Genomic DNA, 19,901 nt, shown 5'->3' with positions numbered 1-19,901 from the left:
TGGGCACAGGATTGTACCTGGTAGCAAGTATGTGCCAGTTATGCCAAACCCCTCCAACTGGGAGGGGAGGATAAAAAAAGCCAGAGGCTATGAGCACAGGAGTTGCCCACCCCTCTCCTTAGCCATGCCGACTATGTGGCTGGGCTGGCTTTGCACAGTAATAGAGAACATGAGACTTTTTTACCTCCATCATTTCCACCAGACTTAACAAAAGTCCCAAGTCAGGACGAAATGAGTACTTACCTGACCCTCGACCAAGCTGCATGGCAGAGACAGCAGATTCTGCATAAAAAAAAATTCAAAGACAAATGTTGAGTTTCACATTGAAACAATTTCTTTTCTTTTCTTTTTCTCTTAGATAAAATAACCACATTCCTTAGAAAGAAATATGTGATTCATACATTCCGAAAATGTTCATTGGGTGCCTAACACATACCAGGTGCTATTGTGGGCTCTGTGTTTTTAACAATAAACACGATAACAAGTCCCTGCCACCGGGTGGGAGGGAGGAGGAAGGACAAGGCAAATAAGGAAAGTAACAAATAACCACAGATAAAGATAATATCAGAGAGTGATAAGGCCAATCATGATAACAAACTGGGTTGTGGGATTGAGAGTGATAGGTGCTACTTTACGTTGGGGGTCAGGGAGGGTTACAGCCGAATGATAAGGAGTCAGACATATCTGAAGTAGGTATTTTCAATGCAGGGACAGCAGGTACAAAGGCCCTGGGGCAGGCACAAGTGGACAAGGGCCAGGGAGCAAGATGGCTGGAATATCTGAGGACAGTCAGACATCAGAGAGGGAGGCAGACAGGAACCAGGTCATGTCCAGCCTTGAAGGTCAACACAGGGTGTTTTAGTTTTTTCTAAGCAAGTTTGGAAGGCACCAGCAGATTTTTAAGCACATTTTCACAGAACCAAAAGTCATACCCTACTCAGATCAATAGCCCCAAGTAGCCCCCATACTGTGGACTGACCCATGCACATGCTCCACTTGTTCTCAGAACTCCCAGGTCAATCCCCAGCACAGAAAGGGCCCTGGCTGAGACGAAAGGGAAAAGGCGAGTTGCACAGACGCTTTGTGAAATGCAAATCCCAGGGCCAGTCTGCCCCCGAACTCAGGACATCACTGTCCAAGCCAAGAAAACCTTCTCTTCCTCCCTCTCTCTCTCTGCCCGCCGCTCACACATCTACCATATTTCCTATCGGTTTTGAGATGGTTTCCACCCAACAGGAGAGAAGACACCACAAGCTCCCCTTACCCTGCCTGAGGCTCAGATCAAGCCCCTTTATCATATGCCTGTGGCTCCCCCAGTACCCCAGACTCCGAGAGACAGAAAGAAGAAAACCCCTTTCTTGGACTCTGCCAAACAGATAAAAATCCCCTGGCGCTGGCCAGTCCCAGCCAGGGCTCTGGGTCCAATAAACTGTGAGGAGATTAACCAAGCCAGTACCTTAAAGACAAAGAGATGGGCTACTCTACTTTGCTACCCAAGGTCTCGGGCACAGCAGACCCAGCCACCGGGAGAAGACAATATTCCGCTGTTACTTCCCATCCACCCCGAGCTGAGCTCCAGGCTCCCAACCTACTTCACAGGGTGACCGCAGAGATTAAATGTGATACTGCACCCCTGGTTTATGGACAGCCCTCAGCAAAGGTCTCTGTGACAAGAGCTGTTATTAGCCCAGCCCAGCATTTTTGCCCTAAGCACCTTTGCCACAAGGCGCTTTTCTCTATAAACATTTTCACCGCAAAACTAATTGGCTGTAAGGCAATTTCGCCGTAAGAGATAAAATAACAAAAAGGTAAATAGGGATGTAAAGAAAAAAAAGGACATAATGAAACATGAAAAATGAGTAACAAAATTTTAAAGAGTTTATTGTGAAATACAAAATATTTCCACATATCTAAAATGTGTGTAGATTCATGGCAGTATTGTGCAAATAACAGAGAGGGATTGGTTTCCAAACACTCGGGTGCATGTATATTAACTGAGCTCTGTATCACACCGGGAAAACCTCTGTATGGCTGTTCCTTCTGGGCAGATTATCACGTGTCCTTTGGCAAATGTTCCAAAGTTCTATGGGAAACATGGCTTCGACTCTGCACCTTCAGATCACGGAAGGATTTGCAAACTGATGTTATTCTTTTCTAGTATAATGTGTGATCTGGCTTTACGCTCTCTATTTCAAACTTCCAGTAAGTTTTATCACTATATTTTCTATCAAGTTGATACACGTAGTTGTTATCATCCGCTATTTTAATGCTGCCCCATCTCTCAGTTCTGTTTAGACCATCATGAGGGCTAAGACTGATAGAATACAGAAATGGGAGTCCTGTGCCAATGGACGAGTGAAACCAACTGTTAACCAGTTATTTTATCCTTTATTATATGCTTTACGGCCCATTAGTTATGGGGCGAAGATGTTTGCTGCAAATATGTTCACAGCAAAGAAGTTTAGAGGAAGAAAATACCTAGAACTGTTATTAGTATTTTTATTATCATGGTTGCTCAAGTCCATTCCCAGAGATTAACCAGGAAATGGGCTGGGACCAGCCAGCACAGACCATTCACATAAAGAGGAATCTTCGGGGACATGACTTAGAGCTAGAGCCACAATTTGGAAACAGGTAACATGTAAAGTAAATGCTGAACTTCTTCTCCCTCAAAGGCTGTTACGCCAGCATGCCTGTGGCACTTCTCTCCTGTTTGCAAGGCGTAAACAAGAGGGCTTGTCCTGCCTGCCTGTTGAAAGTCATGGACAGGGTGGAGTGCCTGGTCCACTGTGCAGGCTCAGGTGGGCCTCTGACCTCGGCTTACAAGGGAGGCACACCTCGAGAGCGAGTGGGTAAGGCAGAGCCCAGGGTCAGCATACAAAGGGTAGATGAATACTGACCTCTCTCCTGGTTTCTTAGAACCAAGCCCTGTGCCTCCCCCAGCCCTCCCTCTGTCCCTCATCCCTCCGCTTATCCTCAAACCCTCTTTCTATGCCAGCCCCTCCTCTGGGCCCAGAAGATATCCAGATCTCACCCCTCTCTTCCTTGCCCCCTCATCTCCTTTAACAACTATAAAAGCTCGTATCTCTTTGCTTCTTCCATCCACCCTCCAGAACTGTGCTCAACATTGGAGACGTGGTGAGAAGCACAAATAAACAGTCCCCAATGTCACTGACAGTCTGGAGGAGGAGCAGACAGTAACCAGGGAGTCATAAATACAAGTGAGGCTACAGCTCCGAAGAAGAGCATGTGAGGACCCTCCACCCCTCTCATTTACTCCCCAAGGCCCTGGGCCCCTCCCACTGAGACAGCTTTATCGCGCAAGCCCCCTTGTCCCTTCTCACCTTACTGGGAGCCCTCTGCAGTGATTCTTACAGCTTTGTCTGCCCCTCTCTGACGTCTTTTCCCAAAGTGCTTAGTCCTTCGGGCTCCGTTTCCTACCCCTATTCTGGGAACACCGGCATCCTCTAGGACTCCGCCTCTGCATGCGTCTTACTCCCCACCCATCCCTTGGAACCATTTACTATCCCACTCATACCTCGGTCCCCACCTCCTCTAGGACCATGAATGTGTGTTTCTGGTCCTAGCTGCTGTCCTGAGCTCCAGGCGCAACGAAATGACCATCGTCTCACCCTCTCCACGTGGGCGTCCCACTAACATTTCAACTCCACATGGCCCAAGCCATGCCCTGCTCTCTCCGCCAGCTGTGCCTCCTCCACCTCTTAGGTTGGAGAAGCGCATCGCAGTCCTGCCAGCCCACTGAGCCTGAAGCCTGGGGCCGCCTCTCACTCATCCCCGTGCTCAGTCCCTCTCGATCCACTGCAGCCGTGTCTCTTGCACTGCGCTCTCCTCCCTGGCCTGGTTACTGCATAATAAGTGCATAATAATAGACGCTCCAAAGGCTTCTGGACAAGTCTCTTCGTGCTGCTGAAGACAATTTGGCTGAAAGCAAGGGGACCAGCAGGACAATTTGGTCAAAATGAATATTCCATGGTGGTTGTTTTTCTGAATGTTGATCATCTTGGTGTGCCGTGATGCGGTTTTAAAGACATTTTCTGTATCTTTATCCACAAGGATCTGTTTATTCCTCAGTATTCAGAGTTTAATTTTATTTTGTTTGTTTAAGAAATCAAGACCTAGTCTTGCCAGGCTCGACTGTAACTAATGGCAGACATCGGGCAATGAAAAGAAAGAGTCTCCTATAAAAATCTCGTTTATAGCATTCATCTAGATAGCCTCATATAACAGTCCCTTGAAAAGCAATGTATGTGCTGCCCTGAGAAAATCCATTCTGCAGAATGTGTGATCCTGGAAAGGTAAGGTGTCCACTGAACCTGTAAAAATCAAAATCAATCTTATTTTCCCCACCACTCTTTTCTGAATTATAAATGAAGAAAGCCCCTACTATTCACCAAACTCACCCCTGAAAAAAGCAGTATGAATTTGACATGTATCCTTCTGGTCTTTTTCCTAAACATGTACAAATATATCCACCTATATATACATATTTAGATACAGACAACATATACTTTTAATTTTTAAAAATGGGTTGGAGTTACAGATTTTGATCTGCACACTTGATTTCTATAAACTTAACAATAGAGTGTGAATGTCTTTTCCAGATAATTCATGTGGAACTGGGTTTCTCAGCTTCAGCTCTGTTGAAAGCTGACAGTTTAGACTGGATGCTTCTTTGTTGTGGGGGGCTGTCTTGTGCACTGAAGGAAACTTGTAACACTCTGGCCTCTACCCACTAAATGCCAGACCCACATCCTCTCCCCCAATTGTGACAACCAAAAATGTCTCCAGACACAGCCAAGGGTCCCCTGAGGAACCAGTTAAGAACCTTTGCTGTGGAGTCACCTCTTCCTTTTGTTAACAGCTGAAATTCCACAGAACTCCATAGAATCCCATACTCTGGACACACCATAATTTATTTAACTATTCCGCTATTCATCAACATTCTATATCTATTTTAAATGCATCAGAGGAACTTGATAGTTTAAAAATATATATTGCATATTCCTGTAGAAAGAGTCATTTTACTTTATCCTTCTCATAAAATTCGAATGATTGTGCATCTGCTCTTTTTTAAAAACAGACAGGTACTTTGGGGGCATTAGGCAGCTTTATGCACTCCTTTTATGTTTGTTCCTATGACGTGGGCGTTGACAGAATTCCACCTTATGTCAGGAAGAAATGGGTGATCTTCCATGCTGTGAGAGCATGGGGAGGTGGCACTCTCTTCCACACTGGTCAGGGCAGAGATCGGTACCACCCTACTGGTGGGCAGGCAATCAGGCAAAACAGATCAAGAGCCATCACCCTGTCTGACTATCTATTTCTTGTTCAGTAAAATTAGGTGGACAGCTACAGTCTCCCCTCCCCTTCTCTTTAGGCTGGATGAACTCAGTAAAGCTGGATGGCTCTCAAAGATAAATGCCTGGCCCTTCTCAGAAAGACAATTAATGAGCTCAAAGGCTGCTTAAATGGAGATGAAATGTGAGATTAACAGACGCAAGGCCATCTATCCACCCTGCCAACAGACTACCTCCTGCTTGCTGTGCTGTTTCATTAGACACCGCCAAGGAAACCCACCAAATGCACTGTGGCTATCAGGTCTATTTTTGAGATAATTACAAGGCTCCAGCCTGGATCCCCTTAAAGGCAGAAATATGGGACAGAGAAGGATTAAGGTGAACTCTACCCCTTTCTCCTCTGCTGAAAATGCCCCAACAGGCTTTAAAGGGAAGAGAAAACTGCATGAAACTTTCATCAGAGCCTGGTGGGTTGCTGCAGGAACTGTGGGGCACAAAGTTCTAATTCTGAACAGTGCCCAGTACAGTAGTGAGACACCGTCCCTCCCTGCAGGCTGGCCTCCTCACCCACCCGCTCTGCTCTCTACAACTGGGAACACAACTGCCTTAAGGGGAAGGAAGTAGTGTGGAGTGAGGGACAGAAGGAAAGAGGGGGAAGGAGTGGCAGATCTCAGTGCAGGGCAGGGTCTTGTGTCTCTAATCATCACAACATTGCACTCTCTAGAAGCTCAAATGTTGCTACTCTACGTGCCACTCTTAAAAATTGGATCTGTCCTCTGCTCCCATGACCTTGTAAACAGGAAGACCACAACATGGTGAAGTCACCTCTGGGCCAGCTTTCTTGTGCCCTCTCCAGCCTGCAATCTCCTAGAAGGCACAGTGAGAATGCAAAACTGCAGGAAAGGACCCAGCTTGCCTGCAGTTTCTCCATCCTTCTACCCAACGGAGAAGAGATGAGAAAGATGAGTATTTCCACAGACACTCCTTTCCCTGTCATCCATTTTGCGAGCAAAATTTCCACCGTGACATCTGAGCGTGACCCTCACTCCTCACCCTGATGACAAGTACAGTGACACCAGGACATCAAGCAACAACATTCATAATAGCTGCTGCACGATGCCCAAGCAGGTGACGCACTTGGCTCCTGCAACGGGATTAGAACCTGGATTAATCTTTATGCTTTTCCTTGGTGTCCTTCCTTATATAAAACTTTCCATCAATCAGAGGCCTTCTCCTTGCCTCCAGGAGGATTAGGATTACTTTAGCAGAAGCGAAAAGAGAATGAAACAGTGTACAGTCTTTCTGATATCCAAAGGCAATTGCCAAGCCAATGCTTACAGAACAATCTGGCCCTTTGAGGGAGATCATGGAACCCAGGGTGAGAAACCCAGTCACTATCTGGAAAGAGCCTTCCACAAACATCCGCCCAAAGATTGCAGATGGTCCAGAAGGGCCAGTCCTTGTGCCCCGAGCCTATGCAGAGCCCCAACAAAACCTCTCTGTGTGCCCCCTCCTTTCCAGGGGAGCCCCTCCTTTTTCAAAGGAGACTTACAGGCCCCTCAAAGACAGGGGGTAGGGAAGAGAGGTTATACTGGTGTAGACAAAATAGTGGTGAACTCCCCCCATCATACATGATTTAAAACATCTTGTCCTCACAAAAAGACCACAAGAAGGGTGAATATTATTATATCAGCATGTCACAGATCATGAAAACAGAGAAGTAAATATCTCAGGGTCCCAGGAGTCAGTGAGTTGGTACTCACACCTGCTTTGTTTGATTCTAATCCCAGGACCTCTCTTGTTCCCTAATTCTTTTGTGTAAATGGAAGATCATGCTTGGCATTGTCCAGAAGGACACACACTTGCCCTCAGGTAACTTCCAAGTGACTCAGGGAGGCAAAACTCAAATATTTAAGCAGAAGTGGAATATTGTAACAAGCAAGGAACAGAACACTCCAGGTGAGGGAAGGAAGCCTGTTGGCTGGGTCTTCTGGAAAGCAGACACCAAGGTGGAGTTAGCCATGCAAAAGGTTTACTGGGGAGTAACACCAGAACTGGGGGTTGAGAAGTATTCCCCCAAGATATGTTCAAGTCCTAACCCCCAGAACCTGTGCATGTGACCTTATTTGGGAAAAAGGTCTCTGTAGATGTAATCTGTAATCAAGGTAAGATGAGGTCACACTGGATTAGGGGCCCTAAATCCAAAGATAGTGTTCTTGAGAGAGAAGAGTAAAGGAAGATTTGAGACACAGCAAACACAGGGAAGAGGGCAATATAAAGACAGAGGCAGAGACAAGAGTGATGCAGCCACAAGCCGAGGAACGCCTGGAATCCTGAGAAGCTGAAAGAGGCAGGAGGGATCCTCTCTTAGAGCCCTTGAAGGCCCCCTTGATTTTGGACCTCTGGCCTCCATAACTGTGAAAGGATACACTTCTTTCGTTTTAAGTCACTCTGTTCATGATCATTTTTTTACAGCAGCCACAGGACACTGATATGAGCTGTGAAAGAAGAGAGGAGACAGGATTGGACGGGGGAGCCATCAGGCAGGGATGGGGACTTGATAGTTTCTGGCTACTCACTAGGGACTCCAGAGCCGAGTACCCATTAGAGGAGTCCTGCATTGGGCAGAAACAGCCAGGCCCTGGGACCACAGTCTTGCAGTCACTGGCCAAGGGCCAACCTGAGAAAAACAGGGCAGCTCAAGGACTGAGGAGGGTCCAAGGCATTAACAGCTGGAAGCTGTCATCTGTCTACACCATTCACCACTGGGCTACCAGTTCCTTCTCGGAGGGAGACTTCTGTGTCGGCCAAAGTATGGACACAGGAAGAAAAGGATCGAAGTTCCACCTCACTGTTAAACCTCACAGTGTGCAACCCTACAAATAGAGAACCCTCAACTTGGAAGGAGTCATTACCTGTCCTGTCACCTGGCTGCCTCATTCATTCATTGATTAATTTACTCATTCATTCACACTACCACTATTTCCTGGGGCCTCCTGTGTCCTGGCACTGTGCTCAGTGAACTGGCAATACAGAGTGAGCAGGTAGTGGCTTCTGAACTCTGGGGCTTGCGTCTTAGTTAGGGGGACAGAGCAGCCTAAAAGGTGCCTTAAGGTGAAGGTGGAGGGATGGGTGGGCACAATATCAAAGAAGTATTGGGATCCAGCATAAGTTAGGAGTCTGGAGTCTTTCCAAGTGCAATGGGAAGTCACTGAACATGACAGCAGGAAGGAACAAGGTCACTATTATTCTCACCTTGACAGCGGTTTGGATCGAGCAAGAATAGAAATAGCTTAATCGGTTGGGAGGCAACTGTGGTTTCCACAAAAGGTGACAGAAGTGTGAATTAGGCTGGTGGTGGAGGAAATGGAGGAAAGGAGATGGACTGAAGAAATATTTTGGAGTGAGAATCAAGAGGATTTGCTGGTGTGTGCATGTGTGTGTGTGTATGGGTGTGTTATGGGCCAGGAGAATGGGAGAGTACCACAACCTCTTATTTCCTGACTTGCATATCTGATGCAAAGTGATGAGTGATATTAATTATTGAGCTGGGGAATATTTGGGGAGAAGGAAAAATTCAAGGGAGAGTAAGACACGTGACAAGTGGACACATGACATTTGAGATGTCCTTGAGACATCCACTTAGAATGGTTGAGAAAGCAGCTGGACATATCAGCGTGGGGTTCAGACGAGACATCTGAACTGAAGTATGAATTTGGGGATCTGAGGGACCCTACCAGTTGGTCTAGCAAAGTGCTAACGTTTCTTTCTCTATGTCAGAATCTACTTGGGGTCCCATCAGCCCCACCACGTTGCATGGGGATGTGATGAAGCCTTGGGACCCACCTGAATAGGTAAGCTGTATCTGTCTTGCAGGTGGGACAGGGAACAGCTGGTTAGAGATGTGGATGAGGTCCTTAACAGAGGGACAAGGTCCTTCCTGAAGACCCAGGGCCATATCTGACCTAGACTCCCATGTCTATATGTGGCCTCTGAGCACTGGTGCACAACAGACCATATGACAGTCTTGCCTACCATGGGAAAATCCAGTCACCAGAAGAAGATGATGTTGACCAGGTACTCTCTGAACAAGTCACCAAGAGGTCAGGGCATGGTAAGTACTGGAAGCCAGAGAACCCCCTTCAGTACCATAGCCTATCCTGGCTCTTCTGAGACACAGGAAAAGGGGTATACCACATGAGCAAAGAGTGTTTCAGACTATGGAAGCATCTTGGTGAAGGGGAAAAAGCTGGGATATTAAAAGCCAAGTGTTCCTGGCTTCTGCCACTGGGCTATGAGATCCATCAGCATAGGGATTATATCTGCCTTGTTCATCCCTGTATTCCCAGACCTGGCTCTTCCTGGTACCCATCAGTATCTCACTAAGAACCAGTAAGATGGATGGATGTATCGATGGATGATGGATGGGTGGATGATAGATAGATAGATGGATGGATGGATGGATGGGTGGATAGGTGGGTCTAAATTATATCATGTTCCCCTGTCGTTAGGAATAAAGACAGCCAAAATTTAAAATTCCTTAAAAACCACATGTCCATTTTGATTAATAGCAACTTGAAAGCTCCTCCCTCAAGAAGCAGTAGAGGATCATAGTTAAGAATGTGAGTCATACTGCCTATGACAGCCTCACCAAGCCTATGAGGCCTTGTGCACATCTCCCAACCTCTTTGAGACTCACCTGTGTAAGGCAGAATAATAATTGTACCTATTTCGTCGGTCTCTAATACAATGAAATGAGATACTCCATGCAAATCCCTTAGGACAATGTTTGGCACATAATAAGTGCACAATAAATCATATATTCACCCTCCTCCTCTCCTTTCCTCTCTCCTCCTGCCATCAAACATCAACTCTCACTGTGTAGCACTGCCCTCCGGGACACACCACCCATCTGCAGGCCCCTGTAGCCTCTCGCCATTTCCCTTATCCCTGTGGACCCTAATAAATCAGCGATGCACACAGTTAGCACATGCTGGGCTGATTGTGCTGAAGCCTTCCTAATCCAACTCCAAGGAAGAGCATCTAGCACTCAATTTTAAAAATGCAATATATATTTAATGCAATATTAATATTTAACTCACTTAATGCAATATTTAATTTGATACCTAATGCAAATAAAAATAGTAAACAGATTTATTAATGATTTACACAAGTGCTTGCCTATTCTGTTTTTAAAGCATTTTCCTGCCTGGAAGACAATTTTCTACCCCCCAGAAAGCAAATACAGGAGGGCTTCTGAGCTGGTTCTCGTAAGTGGGTGAGGGTTGTCGTTTTGTGAGTGGGCCTGGTCAAGAAGCAGCAACCATGGCTTTCATTATTCATATAGTTAATGAGAGCATACTATACGCTGGACACTGAGCTAAAATCTGTTGGGAAAAGAGAAGCCCCATTCTCATAGAGATCACTATTCAGCGGAAAGTACGATAAAATTCTGTGACATCTAAAACAAGTACCAGGAAGGGAATTCACACAGATAGTCATGCTGAGCACTAGAAGGGCACCCAACTCAGGCTTGGGCAGGGGGATAGTCAGGGAAGGCTTCTTGGAGGAAGCAATGTATGAACTGAGATAACTTGGGGAAAGGGAAGAAGAGCATTCTAAGCAGAGGGAAGAGCTGACTTGACAGCTGCTGGAGACTGAATGTTTGTGTGCCTCCAAAATTCACATGTGGATGCCTTAGTCCCCAGTGTGGTGGTATTAAAAGGTGGGCCTTTGGGAGGTGATGAAGTAATGAAAGTAAAGCCCTCGAGAATGGGATTAGGGCACTTATAGCAAGAGACATGAGATGGTATATCTCTTCACCACTGAGGACACAGTGAGAAAGAAGCTGTCTGCAAGCTGGGGGGAGAGGCCTCCCCAGGAATCAAATCAACTGGCACCTTGATCTTGGGCTTCTAGCCTTCAGAACTGTGAGAGATACGTTTCTATTGTTTAAGCCACGTAGTTTATGGTAGCTTGTTATGGTAGCCCAAGCTGACTGGGACAAAGGTCTTCAGAGACAGAGAAGTTCAGCACTAATGAAGAATGGAAGTAGGGGTGGCATAAGGTGAGAAGGGGGTTGGACGTTATTCCGAGGATAATGAGATTTTCACATTGCAATGACCAGGGCTGCACTTTAGAAGGAACACTGTGACCAGAAGACAGTTCCACAGCCAGTATCTATTAAAGTCTCGAAGAAGAGAAGTGTCGATGGAAACGGAAAGAGAGTAGATTCAAGAAATATTTAGGATACTGAACTGACAGGTGTCGATGAGGGGATGTGGCAGGTGAGAAGGAGGCACAGAGCAAAGTATGTGGGTTTTTAACATGAACAACTGGGTGGATGCATTAAATAAATGATGTTAGTCACCACTGTCGTTGTCATCACTACAGTCATCATCATTACTGAGGACATCTTGTTGCCACCCTTGGGGACTACACAGAACAAGTCTGTCTCTATTTCCATGGCACAACCTTTCAGATCTGTTCCCCAAAGTAAATGTGACCCAAGGAAGGTGCCAAGCATGATCATAGGCAAAGTGGGCTTCATTTGGTTTCACCCTACATGAGCCAGACAACCCAACACAATGTTGATATAACCTATCCGTCCAACAATAGGGGACTGGTTAAGTGAAGTTTAGCACAGCCATGCACTTGAATATCACATAACCTCTAGAAACCATGCTCCAATATCATATTTAATGACATGAAGAAATAGGTTTATGCACTGTAATTATTTAAAGTTTCAGGGTACCTAGACTAATCTGCTAACTTAAAGCACATGATTGTGGGGGGTTGTTTTTAATGATATATGCCACACTATTAACATTAGGCATCTGTTAACTTTTCACTTGGTTTATATTTTTCTATATTTTCCATTTTTCCCACAGTGCACATGTATTGCTTTGGCATTCATAACATTGTAAAAATAAACAAAACTCACAAAATTCAATTTAATCCAAACAATACCTCGTAAAAGCACTAGAAGCCTTGGGTTAAAGCTATGAATTGTCCTCCCTAAGCTGAGGGACAAAGTCAAAGGCAAATTATGTTCCAAGACCAATAGCTTTTATTTCAAGGACTTATTTCTCAAGACCAGGGCTCTCTGGCCAAGCACTCTTCACCCCCATCTCCCTTCTCTTTATCATAGCTATATCATGCCATTATCACAGCTATATCACCATCTTTCTATCATCGCATCAAGAGAATGAGCAAAAAGAATGTAAATAAATACCAAAAGACTGCCTTTCTGCGTTATTGAAAATCAAATGTGGGGAGAATAAAAGAGGAAGTAGTGGATCTTTCTCTGTGGGAGAAGAGGATCCAGTTGAATAAAACATTTATAGGAACCTAAAGAAGGGAAGAGAAATACTGAAAACTTATCTAGTCACTTTGGATAAGAATGAAAGAGAGAATCCTAAATATTCTCCAAAGCCTGCTTCTTGTTGTAACCTGGTCCTAGATCATTTGATGTGCCTCCCATCAAGAAGGGAGGTCTGTGTCTCTTCCCCAAACCTGGGTGGGCTTAGACTGTTTCAACCAATATGGTATGGCACAAGTGATGCTATGTGACTTCTGAAGCCAGATCCTAAAAGGCCACATAGTATCTTGGAAAATTCATTCTCTGGGCACTCCCTCTTGACATGGTTCCTTTCAAAATCCAGCCATCATGTGATGAGAAGCCCAAGTCACACGGGTAAGTCCCATGGAAGCACTCTGTTCAAGAATCCTAGCCAAGGGGAGGATGTGGAGAAAAAGGAACTTTCTTACACTGTTGGTGGGAATGTAAATTGGTGCAGCCACTATGTAAAAAGGTATAGAGGTTCTCTTAAAAACTGATAGAATTACCAAATGATGCAATCCAGTAATCCCACCAGAAAAGACAAAAATTCTAATTTAAAAAGATGTAGGCACCCCCATGTTCATAGCAGCATTATTTACAATAGCCAAGACATGGAACCAACCTAAGTGTCCATCAACAGATGAGTGGATAAAGAAAATGTGATATATATATATATATATATATATATATATATATATATCTCACATTTATATATGTAATATATAATACCAAAGGACTACCTTTCTGTGTTGTTGAAAATCAAATGATACAATATATATAATACAATATATAATATATATACACATATACATACAATGGAATATTACTCAGCCATAAAAAAGAATGAAATATTGCCATTTGCAGCTACATGGATAGACCTAGATGTTATCATACCAAGTAAAGTCAGAGAGAGAAAGACAAATATTATATAACATCACTTATATGTGGAATCTAAAAAATAATGCGAATGAATTTATAGACAAAACAGAAAAAGACTCACAGACATAGAAAACAAACTATGGTTACCAAAGGGGAAAGGGAAGAGGGAGAGGGCTAAAATAGTAGTACGGGATTAATAGATACACACTACTCAATATAAAATAGATAAGCAACAAGGATTTATTTAGTGTAGAACACAGTGAACAATATCCAACATCTTGTAATAACCTATAATGGAAAATAATCTGAAAAAATTTATACATACATATATATATATAACTGAATCACTTTGCTGTACACCTGAAACTAACACAATATTGTAAATCAACTCTACTTCAATTTTTTTAAAAAAGGATCCTAGCCAAGCCCAGACTTTCAATCATCCCAGCCCAGGCACCAGACACATCAGGAAGGAAGTCTCCAGTGGGTGATACAGCCTCAGGGTTTATGAGTCACCCCCAGCCATCTGAGTCTCCCTAGCTGAGACCTCACATATTAGAGGGTGAAGATAAGTTAGGCCCTGTCCAAATTCCAGGACCCACAGAATCAACAAACACAATAACATTATCATCTTACCATGCTGCTAAGTTTGGGGTGATTTAGTAGAGAGCAACGGATACCTGGAGCAAAAGTTGGCTCCTAGAGGTGGGGTGCTACTGAATTAAAACCCAAATCACATGGCATTCACTTGGAGGTCATGTGACAGGTCTCGAAGAAACAGTGGCGAGGGGCAAAAAGGAAAACTTCACTGGAAGCTGGGGAAAGGGGGGCTCCTTGTTTTGTAGTGGAAGAAAGTGTGACAACAGTGCTGGCTGCAATAATTTGGAAACCAGAAATGTACTGAATGAACCCAGGGATGCATCCAAGGAGATTTCCAGAGTATTGAAGGTGTCACCTGGCTTTTTCTAGATGCCCACATTAAACTAGGCAAGGACAGCGTTCAATTAAAGAATAAGTGATACCATTTGGGGGTAAAGTTGGGAGTAAATATAAAAAGCCCAGGACAAACTTTCCAGCCAGCAAAGGGTACTCAAAGTAAGAAAGGACACAGATCAATTCCAGATTGTTATCACAACATAACACTTGTTTCAGAGTAAAGACAAAGCCAATAGTGACTAAAATCCATTTGTTAAAATCTCAGAAATACCAAAGAGGAGAAGGAAGGAGGGAGGGACAAGTTAGAGGTATGGGAATATTACAAACTGCTACATGTAAAATAGATAAGCAACAAGGATTTACTGTATAGGACAGATAATTATAGCCATTATCTTGATAGAACCTATAATAGAGTATAATCTGAAAAATACTTAATCACTATGCTATACACCTGAAGCTAACACAATATTGTAAATCAAATATACTTCAATTTTTAAAATCTCAGAAATATTTAAGATGGTGCTTCCTAGACCATTTCAGTCAGACAAAATCTGTTCTGAGAATCTTAAGGAGGTACTTGAAGACAATAGGTTTTCTAAGGATATTAGCATGCTACCCCACAGAAACCCCTCAAGGGATCCAAGTACAGAAGAACTTATCTCAAAGAGATCTGTGTATGTAGCTTTGGTCAAATGATCATAATAAATAATGAATTGACATGTAAAAAATCCACAAAGTTTTTAAAGTAATTAAACCAGCTTGGACTAAAAAGAACTGAAACTGAACTAATAAAAGGGGTCCTTTGGATCTCCAAACTTCTACAGACAGAAAGTAAGTTGAGAAATCTAGTCAGCTGCACATACGGGCTATTTCTTATGGGGGTAAAAGAAGGTGACTCCAAGGTCAGAACCAAGATCTCAAAGGACAGAGCCAAAAGCCATAAAAATCATTCCCAGAGATCTGTTTTGAACCTTAATAAAGAAATGGGCCTTATATACCAACCTGAATTTCAGAATTACCATGGGCTATGTTCTTCCCTTTTTTGAATGAGAATTTTTGTTACAGTTATCCTACACCTGTCTCATCTTTGCATATTGGGTATGGGGGGGAGCAGATAAGTTGTCTTCAGTTTATGGGTCTTCAGATCTACAGGAACTATATCCAAGGAAACAAACTCAAGGATCCTCATCCACCTCTAGATCTTAAATAAGGTTTATGAGATCCTTGGCCTCAAGTCAAGCTTGATGGTGTAATGGGAGATAATTTTAGTGGTCTGGGGAGAATCAAGTGTACTTTGCAGGCGAAATAAATGCAGATAATTTGTAGCCAGATAGCATACTGTGTTGATTTTAAAACCGTGGCCCCAAATTCTTTAACCCCCTATTGGGACGTGGGTGCCATCTCTCCTGAGCCTCTAGCTTACTGGCTCACCCTGCAGATTTTAGACTTGCCAAGCTCCATAATTGTGTCAGCCAATCCCTTAAAATAAATGTCTTTCTCTATAGTATATGTTCATGTCCAAAGGCCTTCTGCTGCAGAATTCCCTCTTGCTTGGTGCAGGTCTTTTGTTCTATCTTCAGCTGATTGGAATAGGCCCATCCACATTACAACAAGCAGTCTGCGGCACTCAAATTCCACCAATTTAAAGGTAAATGTCATCTAAAAATACCCTCCCAGGAACCTAAACTTCTGACCCACAGATTCTCTGAGTTTAATAAAATAACTGTTGTTTTAAGTTTATAAGTTTAGGGCAGATTGTTATACAGCAATGCAACGTTAGAACACCCCTTGACAGCGACTCCTCGGGAGGAAGTTGTGAAGGACTTTGGCCAGGCCACTCCGTACCTGAAACCCTGGAAGTGTGTGTTCACTCAGCGAGAACACTGCATTTCACCCTAAGTCAGCGAGGACAAGGAACAAAATCCAAACTTCACGTAAAACCCAAGCTCCTCACACAGGATGGCATGGACCCGAGCCCACCTCTTCAGCCCACCTCCAGAGACTCTCCCTTTCACGCGCCCCTCCCAACACACCAAATTCTTTCCATTCTCTTTGCCTCCAATGCTCTTCCCCCACCTTTTTCCTACGTGAGAACTCAACTAAAACAGCATCATCCCTGAGCACTCTATCTAAAGAAATCCCCCAAAGAGCAAAGGGGCAACAAAGCCCTCCCTCCTTCTGCATGAGAACTTAACCTTCAGTTAACTTCCTAGCACTGTCTCCCTGGTAACCTAATTAGCTGAGATGTCAATTCTATTACTAGTAAACATTACCTAGGGCATAACTGACCTCTCACTGGTACTTTGCATCTGTCCAGAGAAGAACTATAAATGGACTATCAGTACCTGGTGGGATACCATACTTTGGACGTCATTTCTCTGTAATGAGATGCTCCTTGCAGAGTTCCCGAGATCTCCGCTTCTGGCATTGTGACAAGAGATACTGGCTTCTGTGATGTATGCAGCTTCTAAGCCAGGGCAGACCCACACCTGCCCAAAGTGGACTCTTCTCCTTGCACTGGAGCAACTCCACATGGACCGCTGAGGAGGAGGAACACCTGGTGTTGCCCTAGCAGCCAACTGGGTTTCCCATCCTCCATCCTGCTAGAGTTTAGGATGCTAAGAGTGAACTGTGGTATTCTTGTGAGTCTGAACGTTTAGTTGAATCTAGGAAGACCCTTAGTTCATCTCCCTACTCCCGTTATTCTCTCTCATATCACCTTGTTTTTCCTTTATGACACCTTTCACACTTAGTTTGCTAATTACCTGTTTGTTTATTGTCGGGCTGTTCCCTAAGACTGTGAACTTGACGAGGTCAAGGACCGTGTCCATTTTGCTCACCATTGTAAACTGAGCACTTACTCTAATGCCTGTCACATACTAGGAGATTGATAAACATTAGATGGATAGGATGGGTGGCTGGACAAAATTAGAAAATTAGAAAATTGCTAGAAAGTTGCAAGAGACAAAGTAAGAGGTAAACAGAATCCAAATTGCAGAAGACCTTATTTGAAATGCTCATGAGCAATGATTCACCCCAAGGACCTTGAAGAAATGCTGAAGAGTTTCAAGTAAAAAAGTAAAAGTATATGGTTTACATTTCAGAAAGGTCTTCCTGGCAGCAGTTAGGGGTGGGGGAGGGGCAGGAGAGGTGAGAGACAAGGGAAAATTAGAGGACTGTTATGGCTAACAGCCCTGGTGAAAGGCAGCAGGTTGGGGAGGATAAAATAATCTCAGTAAATGTTTAAGAAGCAAAATCTGGAGCACTAGGTGACCAATTTAGACATAGGAGGCAGAAAATGGAGGAATCCAGAGTGACCATGGAACAGACATTTATTTGGGAGACTGGGCCCCCATGTGGTGATATTAACCTAGAGAGGGGCCCAGAAGGAGTGACTGGTCTGGGGGTGGGAGAGATGGTGAGTTTGATCTTAGACCTTGCAGAAGTGGTGTCAGCCAGACAGCTGGAGCCTGGAGATAGGGAAGTTGGGTGTCAGCACATAGGGAGATAGTCGGGGCCCACAGGCACAAATGAACCCATCCAGAAAGTATGCAAAGTGATTTTAAAGGGCCAGAGATAAAACTACAGTAGTCTTGTGCAGAAAGAAAAGGTAAATAGAGGAGCTGAGAGGGATTCTACATGGAGTTGGAGCAAAATGAGAGAAGATGCTTGTCTTTGAAACCTCCTAACACTGTGCTTGTACATCTATCATGGAACTGACTTCTTTCCTAAATAATAGTCATTTCCATTTGTATCTTATCTCTCTAGAGTAGAGTAGAATCTTTGAGTGCTCTGAAGTCCTGCACATAGTAGGTCCTTAATAACCTCCCTGTATCTGAACTGTCCAAGAAAGTTGAGGGGAGGCAGGGGGGAGTCACTAATTAGTTTCAATCCAGACTAATTGCCTTTTCAAATTCTCATATAAATCTGACTTTTAATAGGTTCTGAGAATCGATGTTTCATTATTTTTTGCCGCAGTGGAGTTTATCCCTGTTGATGGGTCATTACAAATCATCGCTGTCTGAGAAGTCCCCTTCCTATCTCTCATTTCCTGATCTTCCAGCAGGATATCTTTGTTCTTGAGAGTGAAGGGGGAAAAAATTAAATGGGTCTTGGAAATTAACAGCCAGGACCAACCAGACCAGAGGAAGAGGCAGCTTTGGCTTTCTCAAGGAGCCCACTCCAGACAGAATCCTACTGCTCAAGAGGAATAAATGGAAAGCTCTATTTGGGGCTTCCATCAAACTGATATTTTCAGTATATATCTGCCATTTGTTGAGTGCCCACTCCATACCAGGCGCTGGCCAAGCCATTTACGTGTGACCCCATTTGATCATCACAGCAATTCCAAGAGCTAAGGACTATAATCAGCCCAATTTTCCAGATGGGGATACTGAGGCCCAGAGAAGAGGTTAAGGAGGCCATGGAGCTATCATGCTTCACAGGCTTGCCTCAAAGCCTGTCCATACTTCCCCAAAGCAGGCTGGCGGGCATATCCAGTGTGTCTGTCTAGCTCTGAGTCACTGGGGCCCCAGAGGAGCCTACCTAGACGTCACAAGGGGTCCCAGGGCATCTTCTGCCCAAATGTCATCACAGAGTGATTATAGTGGCAAGTTTCCTCCTGACTGTGACGTCAGACAACAATCCTTTCTCTTTTTCCCTGGCACTGAGATTCCTCCATGGAACCATCTATGTATAGCCAAGCAAAACAGTGCACCCCTCAGAGCAAAGAAAGATCTGATGCCAAAGAAGCCCCTGCACAGTCCCCTGATTTTCACTGCAGCAGGGTCTGAGCATGAAAGAACCATCAGAAGGGGAGCTCCAAGCTGGCTCGGATTCTCTCAGATCTCTACATGCCAAGGCGGAAGGAATCAATGAGCAATTAACCTGCAGGTGATCCATCATCACCCATCTCACTGGAACCCTTCCTAAATCTCAGGGTCTGTGGATGTAACCAGGACTCAGAGCAGTGGGCTGGCCCCCGCATTACCCCACTTCCATTTTCCTTCCAGGATGAGAGTGCCAGGAGGGAGACAGCATAGAAGTTGCCATGGCTGGGAATGCAGCAGGTCCGGGTTCAAACCCTGTGTGAGACTGTAGGCATATCATCCCTCCAACCCAAGCCTCACCTTTCTCATCTGTACAGTGGGGTTAATTATAGCTCCTGCCTCCTCAGATACAAGGAGCTACTGCATGGAGGGTACTTAGTGCTTAGTGAACAGTGAGAGACCTCAGCAAATGTTAGCTGCTATTATTGATATCTTTACAGAGCTGATTGCAAGTACAGGGCTCTGCAAAGCTATAGGTAAATTGGGAGGGGAGATGTACAAAGCCTAGGGGTAGACATGTACTCCTGTACTTCCAGTTCATATTAGACTATGTAAGGAACACAGAGCAGACTGGGGCCCAAATCCTGACTCTGTCCC

The 19,901-nt window shown here is 44.4% G+C and overlaps 1 protein-coding gene across 1 annotated transcript in view; it reads right to left on the bottom strand.

Annotated features, from left to right (window-relative positions):
* RBFOX1 (RNA binding fox-1 homolog 1) overlaps positions 1–19,901 on the bottom strand; it is a 1,962,586-nt gene that overhangs the window by 1,780,321 nt on the left and 162,364 nt on the right. Inside the window, exon 3 of the mRNA XM_032460724.1 lies at positions 244–282. Coding sequence (XP_032316615.1) covers positions 244–282 — 39 coding nt within the window. The remainder of the gene's footprint in view (positions 1–243; positions 283–19,901) is intronic.

Source organism: Camelus ferus, chromosome 18 (assembly GCF_009834535.1).
Source record: "Camelus ferus isolate YT-003-E chromosome 18, BCGSAC_Cfer_1.0, whole genome shotgun sequence".
Lineage (NCBI taxonomy): Eukaryota > Metazoa > Chordata > Mammalia > Artiodactyla > Camelidae > Camelus > Camelus ferus.
This window is presented reverse-complemented; position numbering and strand designations above follow the sequence as displayed.